At 38.6% G+C, this 11,538-nt stretch overlaps 4 protein-coding genes across 4 annotated transcripts; 1 reads left to right on the plus strand and 3 right to left on the minus strand.

The window, feature by feature from the left end:
- Window positions 1-820: 820 nt before the first annotated feature.
- Window positions 821-2,359, minus strand: BCR41DRAFT_396136 (meiotic nuclear division protein 1; the record flags this gene model as incomplete). The annotated part of the gene is made up of 8 exons (XM_022028784.1): window positions 821-927; window positions 1,071-1,115; window positions 1,235-1,349; window positions 1,473-1,580; window positions 1,722-1,837; window positions 1,936-1,993; window positions 2,198-2,260; window positions 2,348-2,359. 8 exons carry the CDS (start codon window positions 2,357-2,359, stop codon window positions 821-823), a joined length of 624 nt encoding a protein of 207 aa, XP_021881341.1.
- A 1,237-nt stretch (window positions 2,360-3,596) lies between these two features.
- On the plus strand, window positions 3,597-6,372 carry BCR41DRAFT_353319 (hypothetical protein). Its single transcript, XM_022024121.1, has 4 exons — window positions 3,597-4,162; window positions 4,711-4,896; window positions 5,410-5,604; window positions 5,950-6,372. The coding sequence occupies exons 1-4, from the start codon at window positions 3,863-3,865 to the stop codon at window positions 6,160-6,162; spliced, it is 894 nt and encodes a 297-aa protein (XP_021881342.1). The 5' UTR covers window positions 3,597-3,862; the 3' UTR covers window positions 6,163-6,372.
- A 10-nt stretch (window positions 6,373-6,382) lies between these two features.
- BCR41DRAFT_353322 (hypothetical protein) lies at window positions 6,383-7,526 on the minus strand. The gene has a single exon (XM_022024122.1). The coding sequence runs from the start codon at window positions 7,404-7,406 to the stop codon at window positions 6,435-6,437; it is 972 nt and encodes a 323-aa protein (XP_021881343.1). The 5' UTR covers window positions 7,407-7,526; the 3' UTR covers window positions 6,383-6,434.
- Window positions 7,527-8,586: 1,060 nt separating this feature from the next.
- On the minus strand, window positions 8,587-10,682 carry BCR41DRAFT_353324 (WD40-repeat-containing domain protein). The gene is made up of 4 exons (XM_022024123.1): window positions 10,605-10,682; window positions 9,687-10,494; window positions 9,443-9,574; window positions 8,587-9,337 (listed from the first exon to the last, which is right to left on the minus strand). The coding sequence occupies exons 2-4, from the start codon at window positions 10,187-10,189 to the stop codon at window positions 9,013-9,015; spliced, it is 960 nt and encodes a 319-aa protein (XP_021881344.1). The 5' UTR covers window positions 10,190-10,494; window positions 10,605-10,682; the 3' UTR covers window positions 8,587-9,012.
- Between the last annotated feature and the right edge of the window lie 856 nt (window positions 10,683-11,538).

The raw sequence follows: 11,538 nt of genomic DNA on the forward strand, positions 1-11,538 counted from the left end.
GAGCGAGAAACCAGAGAGAAGGAAGAGAAACAAAGACAAGCTGAGGAAGAAAAGAAGAGAAAGGAAAGCGAAAAGAAGCAAAAGAAGGCTGCTAAAGCAGAGAAGAAATCGGCCAGAAAGGAAGCAGAAAAGGCTGGTGGTGGTTGGATCTTTGGTCGCAACAAAGTAAGCAAGGAAGAGAAGGAGCAAAAGCTTACACAGAAAAGATCGTTGTTTGGTTGGGGAAGCAGCAGCAGCAGCAACAACCGTCGCAGCAGTAATAATGCCACTAGTATCAAATCCCATGGAGAAAAACCAGAAGGATTTGTAGCTCGGTTTGTTGATTCTGCCGTATCACACCTGCTTCGATGGGTCATCATCTTAGTTATCCTTACAGGCAGCGCTTCCTATTTGACGGAGCCTCTTGAAGTTCAGAAGCAACGTCAGCAGCAAGCCTATTATGCTACAATGAAGCAATAAGTGGGACGTTTTCTCTTTTACTCCTTTATTCACAAATGAAACACGAACAGTTGTCGGAAACTAAAAGCCAAGCATAGCAAGCATTGCTTTTTTTCCTTTTTTTTTTTTTTTTTTTTTTTGAAACAAGCTTATCTACAAGTTACATAAATAAAATAAAAAAATAAAAAAAAAAAATAAAGTTTATTCGCGATTGTGCTTGTCTATAAATTATGATACACATGTTGCCTCAGAAAAAAAAAGCAAGGACTGTGTCCAATTTGTCTTACAAGTTGCTAATCCAAAATATATTAGGACCTCTAATTTGATAAGAAGAGCAAGCGATGCTATCCTTCTTATTCGAGTGGAAATGTCAATGTAATGATCAAGGAATTGTGTCCATGTCATCAGAAATACTAAAGTTTCTGTTAAATTCTTGACGGTCGACACCAAACTTGTTCACGCAGTACGATTGGAATGCAAAAATATTTTCTTTCAAAAGTTGTAGACCATAATTCAAATATTACTGTTAGACCAAGTGACGAATAACCTCGAACGATTTGATCCTAATCTGCCTTTGAAAAAAAAAAAAAAAAAAAAAAAAAAAAAAAAAGGTAAACTGCAAGGAGCATTACCTGTCCACCGATTTGCAGCATCCTTGGCTATTTGTGAATATTTTTCTAAAAATGATATAGCGCAAGAGAGCCACAATGGTCAACGCGCGTCCAAACAAGATAAGGTTTCATTGAACAGGTTCAGTTGGATCGGGTATTTCCTCGACAATCATTATGATTCGTACTTTGCCCCTCCAAAAGAATGGGATCATTGTCACTGTACTGTTTAAGCTCCTGCTGAAGCTCATGATTATGTGCTTCTGCTTCTGCAAGTTTTCTCATTAGTTCCTGCCGTTGATCCTAAATGATAATGAGAGCATGAAGCAGCAGACAAATGCCTTTAGATTTTTGTCCGCTTCCACTAACAAAACTGTCACTATCCAGATACGTGTAAGATACAAATTCGACGTAATTAAGCCTTACACTATCTTCACGTCCACTAGATAACTGTCGGATATTTTCCTCTAATACTGCATTTGCAGCCTCTAATCTCTGTAGCTCCTCCTGTAGGCTCTGCAACTTCCCTTTCTTCTACTCTAGCAGAGAATTTTGCAACGACGTTAAACAACAACGTAATATCACGCTAAACATGGCCATTTAATCATAAGCATGAGCATAACCAGGGCCCTAGCCATAAACATAAGTACAACCATATAGAGCTTTAGCGCATACCGATTGTTGAACTGCGCTTGGAAAGGACCAATAATAATTGGAGGTTCCAATCTTTTCCACTGTGACGAGTCCATCATCCACAAGAGATTGAAGCACGTCTTTAACAGACTGCTGAACTAAATCAAAGTTCAAAAAGCATGATTAAAGTCTTGATGAGAATCATTATATTATGTGCATACAGTTAGTGAGAGCTCATAGAACATGTGGCCCCTACCAATTCCTTTTAATTTCGGGGCGGTCTTTTCTAGTTCCTGAAGTTTATGAAAGGTCCCCTAAAAAAAATGCAAAACAACACAAGAGAGCAAAAAAAAAAAAAAAAAAAAAAAAAAAAAAGCTGATCCTTATACGGTTCATTGTTTCCTGTCATGCCATAGTCTATGGTACAATATCTCTCGAGCGATAAGGCAGGTCAAAAAAAAAAAAAAAAAAAACTATTGGGCTATTGCACTGCTGTTTTATTGTCCTAATGATCTTACGGATTCATGAAAGAGCTCCAATAGTTTTGTTCGCTTTTCAGCTGTTGAAAGGCCTTTGCGTGACTATGGTCGATAGAAGACTTTTATTTAGTGATATTTTACTTGACGCATTTTACTGCTTACTATTTTTAAGGAGCACGAAAGAAGTACTGAAAGCTGCATGATCGGTACTTACCATAGTTTGAATAGGTGAAGAGGTATTGAGGAAAGTGAAATTGAATGAGAATAAGTAGTTGGTCTGAAATGATTTTAAAATGAATGCAGAAAAAAGAATTGAAGTTCAAAGTCAAAGTCAGAGTCAGAGTCAAATGATTTTTTTTTTTTGGTGGCAAAAAAAAAAAACAGAAAGAGACGGGTGCACAACCAATTCAAGATGATGAATGACTTCCCACTATCCTGGGTATCCCTCATGTCACATCACTAAACTTGAGATTAAGAATGCTTAGATTTTGACTGAGGAGATGAATGTCACTAAAAAATCCATTTCAAGGATTCTGATAAGGTCCGTTGTCGATATTTTGATGTGTGCCCCAACCCAAAATAATGCATCATGTTTGATAAACAAACAGTCAAACAACGGTATCTCCTTGATGTCATGAAATGCAACTTGTAATGATAGTACAGAGCAAGGCTATCATTTAGTGTAAATGAATTAAAAAGAGTTGGATGACAACAAACACGAACCAATAACCTTGTTTGGGTCTCATAATTTTATGCCATCATCAACCCTGGGCCCTGTCCCATTTGTCCTGTGTCTGTGTGCGTGGGATGGTTTTTTTTTGAAGATGATGCGCACAAAAAGCTCTCAGGTGAGAATATTTTCATCCCTTTATAAATATACTATGCCAAACTGGAGTCGTTCGTCGTGGTTCGTCGTGATCCTGTGTTTGTTGATGTTTAAATTTGCATAAGTAACACGCGTCTTCAAACAGATATGATGTGCATTGCGACATTGCATTGTGTAGAGAACGAGAACGTGTGTTGTGTGCATTTTGTTTACTTGTACATCCTGCCATGATTGACACTCGTGTCTTTGTGTCTTATATTGAAGCCAACCTTTCTCCTTTTTCTCTTGGTCTCATCTCTTCTTTTTTTCTTTTTCTTTCAATTCCATTTGCCATTTCATTCTCTTCTCATTCTCATCCGCATTCTCCTCATTTCAAGCTCTTCTGTTTTTTGTTTTGCTTTTGTAGCCAGACGCGCTTTTATTTTTACTTTCTTATCCTTGTATTTGTTCATTTGGCTCTCATAATTTTTTATTTCCATCAATCTCTCACTTGTTCAGGACAGGGTCATAAACCAATAGAGCGTTCATTAAGTGGGAAAGATTACACAGACACTCAATTTCTCTTCTCCACACTTTACGTGTTCAAAAAGCTCATATCTCTTATTGCTTTGCCCATTTTTTTTTTCCTTCTTTCTTTCCTTCTTCCTTAGCATCTCCCTTCTCATTCGGCTCTCCTTTACATTCGTTTCTTATATGCTTCTTCTGTCCATCTTGGACAAAGCATTTCTCCGCTCTACTTCCTTAATATTTTCGTGTTCACTATTCCTTTTGTACTTTATTTTTATTTTTGCTCACTCATCTTGTACATATACCAATACCAGACACATATTCTATTCACATCTACTCTTTCACTCGCACACATATCCACATTTTACATAATGCCTCTTGCGCGCTGGGCCTTTAATATACGTCAACCGCTGTTGCTGGAAAACATCGAACCCCTTGTCACCTCACTCACAGATGATGACAACCACGGACGGATAATTGTCCCAGTCTCAAATTTACTCAACTACCTCCCAAAAGTAGAAAGTGATACGATACGTCAACTTCATTTAGAAGACGACATGAGACGAGCCTTAGTTGCACGTCTAATGATCCATGCCTTTTTTACTGCTCATCATCACTGTCAATGGGAGGATTTAGTCTTTGACGACTCTGAAAGTACAAGACCAGTAGTGGTAATGTAAATTTTTTTTTTTCTATACCATCCCTATTCTTGCTATGCCCCATGTGGTGGAATTGGAGTTAATCATACTTCGCTTCTTCAGATAAGAAAAAAAAGTTAAAGGGATACTTTGTGCAACTGCACACAGCCCATATGCACAATGCAATAATAGACAATGCAACGTTTAATGTCTGAATATTTATGGAAATGGCGTCAAAAAAAAAATAAAAAAAAATAAAAAAAGGACCATGGGTTTTTTCTATTTGATTTCCACTAGTGGCTAATTGCCATTGTGCCTGTAATCATCTCCCGATTCTTTTGCCTTATCTGCCACCACTCTTGAACACATGCTTCGATTGAGGCAACTAAAAATATCATTCTTGTTCGACGCAGGGCTCGATCCATCTATCTACACTACTCATATCTTAACATCGTAATTCGTTCCACTTCATACCATATACCCTGCGCTTCGCACCTCCCTGTTCCACTAGCGCATTTCTTTACTCGTGTTTCTCAGTTGCTAACGCTCCACATGGTCCGCTTGGTGCATTATATAAATAGCTATCACCGGAGTACCTAAAGAATGTCAGCTTCAACATCTCATATCATGGAGACTGGGTTATCCTTGTTGGTGAAACAGAATCAACCTCTGGTAGTCCGGTCCTCTTGGGAGTTGATGTCATGGACTTCCAGGAACAAGTTCCAGGAGAATCATTCGAGTCTTTTTCGTCTTGTTTTCAGGACCAGGTACGTCTATTTTCTCTTTTTTAAAAAAAGATAAAATAAAGGAAAGCTTTTTATTCTATAATTGAGTTAATGGTGGAGCACATCAAAGTATAAAAGATTCTAGCTAAAATCTGTTGCCAAGCCGTGAAGACCCCATCTGTATATTGTGCATAATATATATTTTGTATTTTTATTTTTATTTTTATTTTATTTTTTGTTAAAGTCTAACAAAGACTGTTTTCTTCTTAAAAGCCGTGCATCAATGTCAAAGTAAAAAGAAAAAAACTTCCTCAACTTTTCAGGCAAATGCCTATGTCGTCATTGTGATTCTCATTGTTGGATAACAATCATCCCAGGAGTCTAGACGACATGTTTGTGTAACATTGTTCATATTATAGGGTGTTCTGGCAATTACAGCTTTCTTCCTTATTTCTCCTTTCCCCCAAGTGCTTTGCATCATATCTGTAGGATACACGTGATATAGTATTGATATTAACGATCCATATTTCTTTATGTAATCTCATCAACTTCAAGTTTACTGAGAAGGAGATCACTTTCATGGCCGAAGCCTCTGCCGAGGGTACGCAACCCTGTACCGAGACTCAATTAAAGCGATTCTATCGCTTGTGGTGTCTTAAGGAGTCTACAATAAAAGCACTCGATGTTCGGCCGGATTTTGACCTTAAGACAATCGAATTCGTTATTCATGACGAAGAGGAAACTGAGAAGGTAAAAAGAGAAAAGAAGAGGAACAAGGGATTCACGTTCGTACAGCTTGTTGCGTTTTGACAAACCATTACCGCCTCTGGCACTTCCCCTTGCTCCAAAGTGCTTAAAAAAAAGCCACGTATCCATACCCATTACTATTTCATAGTCTCTTCTAAAGACGAAGCCTGGGTTCTTTAAATGGGTCACTACCCTCTGGCCCTTCCCATTCCTGGCTCGATTCTTTTTACAAAGAAAACAGAAATGGCTTTGTTATTGAATTAGATATAGACTTTACTTTTTCATCATGACTTTCTATTTCCAGTGGTCTATCTCTTACTTTTTTTTCTTCTTTTTTTTTTTTTTTAGCCTATCTTATCAACAGTGATAGAAGTACATGAACCAAAGCCAGAACAGCTCCCGGAAGAAGGTTGGGCCTTTGAGGAGGCACTATTGGATGCGGATCATTGCTATGCAATTGCAGCACAATCTCTGATGGAGAAGGCAATCCTGGATGGATCCGAGATCCGCCGGTTCGATTGGAAGGAGCTTCTCAAGGACGCAGTCCCATACCCTGCATAACTCATAGTTCATTAACTGTATCATACCAGTTCTTTTTCCTTTCTTTTTTTTCCTTTCTTACTGGCCCTTGTACTCGTACATTTTTTTACATTCATAATCTCATTCATTTGTTCATGATTTTGACATGGGTTATGCCATTTGGGGGGCTGTAAAATGGATTCATGTCAGGGCTGTCGAGTCGCCAACGCTTTCAGACAAAGAGAAATCAAGATTAACTTTTTTTTCTCTTGTATAAATGACTTTTGTATAATAAAGCTTCAGCTATCTAAAGACTATTTCTTCTGATTCTGGCTCCATTCCTCAATACTCAATTCCAGAACCACTCTCTCTCCCATCCATTCAGGAGTGCGACCAATTTGACGGAAGCCAAATCTGTGGAACAATCTCAGAGCGGGAACCTGGAATGCTTGTAACACGACCTTGACTGTCTTGATCTTGTTCTTTCTGCTATTGCTGTTCTCAATTCTATTATAGCTATCTGTCAATTGCTCCATTGCAGCCTTGAGGAGTAGGGCACCACAACCCTTGCGTTGATAATTTTCTTGAACAACCCAACAGACTAACTGAGCCTCACGATGGGATATATCCACCAGGGCACCAATGCATCCAATGGCCTCCTCATTTTTCTGCAGTACCCAAAACTTGTTGTCCTTGCGTACATCATTGATCGCTGCAACTGGCACGGATGCTGCTGTAGTGGCGGCTGAAGAGGATATTCTAGATGTAGATCGCCTCTGGACAGTCCGGACATTCACATCTGAAGTAGATACTTCAAAATAATCATCCTCCTTAGTATACTCTGATAAATTTAATTCTTTCTTATGTTTTTGCTGCTGCTGCTGTCCATGTCCCTGTTCCTGTTCTTGTTCCTGTTCCTGTTCCTGTTCCTGAGTTTGGTCTTGGTCCTCAAACAGGTTCAGTTTGCCCATTACTTCAGGTCCAGGTGCTTGTGATGTGGCGTCGTACAACAGTGAAAGGAACAAGATTCCCTGTGCGAGGATGATAGAGCCAGCAAAGATTGTGAGCACTTCAAGGATATCTAGGAGCTGAGTCCGACGATATTTCAAAATCGCAGTCGAAATGGCTGTCCAGAGGATCAAGATTATAGGACGAAGCCGAAGAAAATTGAACAGGGCGGGAACAGACCGCATATGTGCGTCTAATATCAGTTGGGCCACTCCTGCCCGGTTCCTGGATGTCAACATCTGAACTCTCAAGGGAAATGAAGATGAAGGAGAGGACATCCTTGTTCGTTTTAAGTTCTCTTCACAAAAATAAATAAAATAAAAAGGAGAGCGTAAGTGGGCAAGAGGGATGAGGAATGAGAGAAAAAGAGATGAGAGGTGAGATGACCAAGAGGAACGAGGCACTCTCCACAAATGCTCGTTCTAAGGTCAAGTGAACTTTAAACTCAATGTTTACACACACGTTATGACAAGAAAAGGCTATTTGTCCAAAACCAATCAATCACAAAGTCAAAATGAAAATTTTGCCCACGACGACTTCCAAAAAACTGGCTCGCACCCACACAGAGAACACAAAAAAGAAAACATCAAAGTACTACTACAAACTTTGTTTATTCAAGTCTGTCAAAGTGCTAATGCTAATGCTAATGCTAATGCTAAAAAAAAAAAAAAAAAAAAAAAAGAATTAGTGAACTATTGAATTGTCAAAAGTATTCCATCAAGCATTGTTCATGTTTATGAATTCAAAAGCTGAAGAGAAGAACATCAAAGAAATGGGATTTAAAGGCCAACCAGCAGTCTAAAAGCTTGATCGGATAAAGAGGCGTATCTCATTATTTTTTAAAAGAAGACAAGGCTCAAACTTGGGGACCATGTCGAGATGAGTAGATCCTCTTCATTCTTTAAAGCGTTTTAAGAGTGCAACTCATACATTGTATGCATATCGCCAAGGCATAACTGTGCTGGAACTTTCCTGAACTTCCCCAGAGATCCGTTACACAGTTAAAATAAACGCAAATCAACTGTGATATATATTATATATATATCATATTATGACATATTTATATATATATCTATGTATATTTGTACATACAAGCTTAATCAACTCCGATATGTTTGGTGGTTATATGGTCCTATCAACCTTTCAATATATAGCATCTGCTCCAATGATGGCTATTTCACTTCAATTTGGCCCCAGATGTATTATCTTTTATAAAAGATGTTGTTAATCTACAACCTGCAGAGTGAGGAGAATGGAGTAGACAATGGTCTTTCCATTGGATGTTCCTGCGTAATTTCCAGACTTATTATGGGACACATATTCTCTTATTTTGTCCCGGAGTTACTTTAGCTCGTATACCATCTGTATTTTCGCTGGCCAAGCTTTCCAAGGAAATCCTCTCTTTTGTATTTTTCAGTAGGTCTAAAAAGAGCTTTTCTCGATTTTCTACCCATTGTTGTGGCAATGAGGTTGGACGCTTTATTTTATTTACTGGTTGAACCATTGAACAAGACTCAACGGAATTTGCTGCGCTGTATATTATACCAAGACAAGACGAACTTGAGTAGGAGATAAGGTAATGATAGAAGACGAGATAAAGCACTAATAACGAATAAAAGCGAGAGTCCAAAAGCACTATTGGTATGTTGAGAAGGATAGGCATCTAGATAAAGGCATATTGGTAATAAGAATAGTAATAATAATAGGATGAAGCCGGTAGAGGAGAAATAAAGCAATTGGTAAGAGTAAGAGGTGGGAGGAACGTTGATGAATTTGATTATGAAGCGCAATGGAAACAAGGTACAGAGCAAGAAATATATAAAACAAAAACCATCTCTTGTCCAAAAATAAAATAAAATAAAAAAAATCCTTCGATGATTTTGATCAAGACCAGACTTTCAAAGTGGTATCCCAGCTTCCAGTGCACATTGCCATACCGTCGCTTGCAACTCCTAGACAGCTAACACGATTCTCATGTCCAGTCAAGACGCCTACACGTTCGCCTCGAAGAGTATCCCAAACATTGCAGTTAAAATCATCATATCCTGCAAACATGAGACGGCCAGAGATCGAGAACGCCACTGAAGTGATACCACAAAGGATATTGTCATGTGTATAAATGTTCATCTCCCGATCTGCACGAAGATCGAATAGACGGCATGATGCATCATCTGATCCTGTTCCAAATGCATCTCCGTTAGGGAAGAACCTAACCGTAGATGATAAAGATGAACGATGTTTGATGTTTAGTCTTTAGATTCTAATTTGATAGGTAGTAATAAACGTAAAAATCATAGTCCTGCCAAAAACTTACTGCACGGCATTGATATCTGACTCGTGACCAGTAAAGGTTTGGACACAGCGTCCTGACCGAATGTCCCATACTTTGGCTGTAGAATCACATGCACCAGAGACAAATAAGCGCTGATCAGGAGAAATCGATAAGCTTTTGAAGAAGAAGAAAAAAGGCATGAACAACCATTTCTAAGGCCATGATAGTAAGGGTTCTCTTTTATGAATGGAGAAGTCAGATGCGTTAATAATGTACACTCTAATACCTCATGACATCGCCTGTGTGGTCGTTAAATTCCATGGTTTTGATGCCAGCATCGACATCCCACAGCATACAGCTCATGTCTCCACTTGAAGTCAGAATCTGCCGGTCATTTAAGAAACGACAGCAGGACAGATATCCAGAATGTGCGCTCAGTTCACGTGCTACCTTGACAGATCCTTCCCGTGTACGGAGGTTGTAAATTGAGCACATGTTGTCAAGTCCACCACATGCGACAAAATTGCCTGTAGGTGCATAAGCACATGTCATTACCCAGGATGAGCGCAAGGGGATGGCATAGACCTTGTTGGTAGTGTAGGCATCCCAGACAATTAGCTTGCCATCCTGTGAGGCCGAGACCAAGTGCCTCTTATCGGTTGCCCAATGCATGGCATAGATTTTTGCCAGATGGCCCTTGAGCACCCTCCGAATGCGCATTCCAATGCGAGTCAAGGGCTCCAGATCTTGAGACATAACTCGTACTATAAATTGCATTATCCATCCCATGGCGATTCAAGACGTGGAGACAGTGATGCGGGCAGAGAGAAAGTCGGGATAGAGCAAAGGGAGCAGAAGGCAAGATAAAGTAGAACAAAATGAGTATAGTATGTAAGTGTCATTAAAAAGAAATATTAAAAGAGGATCATTGCTTGTAGATATTTTATCATGCTATATTCTGTCTCGTCTCCGTTGCTTAACATTGCAAGGTGGCAAGGGCAGGCCAAAAGACAAGAGAGAATCGTTCACTAGTGGACAAGAGACCACTCTTTTTTGTAATTTAACATTGTCAGGTTGTAAAGGAGAAAATTTTTCTGTGAAATAAATACATGTGCATTAACAAAAAAGGTTTGGGCGAAGACCACTTTCCTGTTCTGTAAGCAAAAATTAGACTCTGTAAGGCAATGTGGACCAAGTTACTTACATGACGTGTCATTGAGGGCCTGTTTTTTCTCTCTGATTTTGTCCTTTAGGAACTCGGCTTCTTTGCGCGCATTAGCAATGCGCTCGGCCATATCATTACTCATACTGGTGGTGGTTGTGCGGTAGTATTATGGAATAGATCAAGAAAGACACTAAAAAAAAAAAAAAAAAAAAAAAAATTAGGAAGATTGAAAAGCGGGAATGAAGAACGACAAATAAAGCCGTGCAATTAAGCAGAAGAAAAAAAAAAAAAATAAAAAAAAAAAAAAAAAAAAAAAAAAGAGAAACGACAATATCAGTTGAAGTGGGCGACTTTTTTTTTTTTTTCTTCATTTGATATGAGAGCCTGAAAAATTCAAGATGCAAGGGAAAATAAAAAAAACGTCCAGTCTGTAAACATGCAGAAATAATAAAAGCTTTCTCTTCCTCTCCCCCAAAAAAAGGCGATACGAAATCGGAAAGAGGAAAAGAGAGTATTTGCGAATGTGTATATTTGTCAAAGAAGGTAGACATCGACATTGAAACAGATAGGCATTGACAAACAATGAGAACAAGAAAACAAACAGCAAGGAAAATAATGGCGACTAACAACTTAAAAAAAAAAAAAAAAAAAACAGATGCTACGCTCATCTTCTCTCAGGCCTTGCCGACTAAACATTTGTCTATTTTTTTCTCCACAAATTTTTCTTCAAGCTCACATCAGATTGTAATATTTGTTATATTTCTGATGTGTTTAAATTATTTCCATTTTCCATTGTTCTTTTTCGACAAAGAGTAACATGAACTTGATTGAATAGGATTTGTGATGATTATCATTGGTGATATTTATACATGTTATTTGGGTATAAGGACACCAAGCGCGAAGATTGGAATACATCTTTTTTTTAGTATCAAAAAGAGGAGGACTATGAAATAGGCTCAAATGTACAAGTTGA

The sequence above is a fragment of the Lobosporangium transversale genome (assembly GCF_002105155.1).
Source record: "Lobosporangium transversale strain NRRL 3116 chromosome Unknown BCR41scaffold_18, whole genome shotgun sequence".
NCBI classification, from domain to species: domain Eukaryota; kingdom Fungi; phylum Mortierellomycota; class Mortierellomycetes; order Mortierellales; family Mortierellaceae; genus Lobosporangium; species Lobosporangium transversale.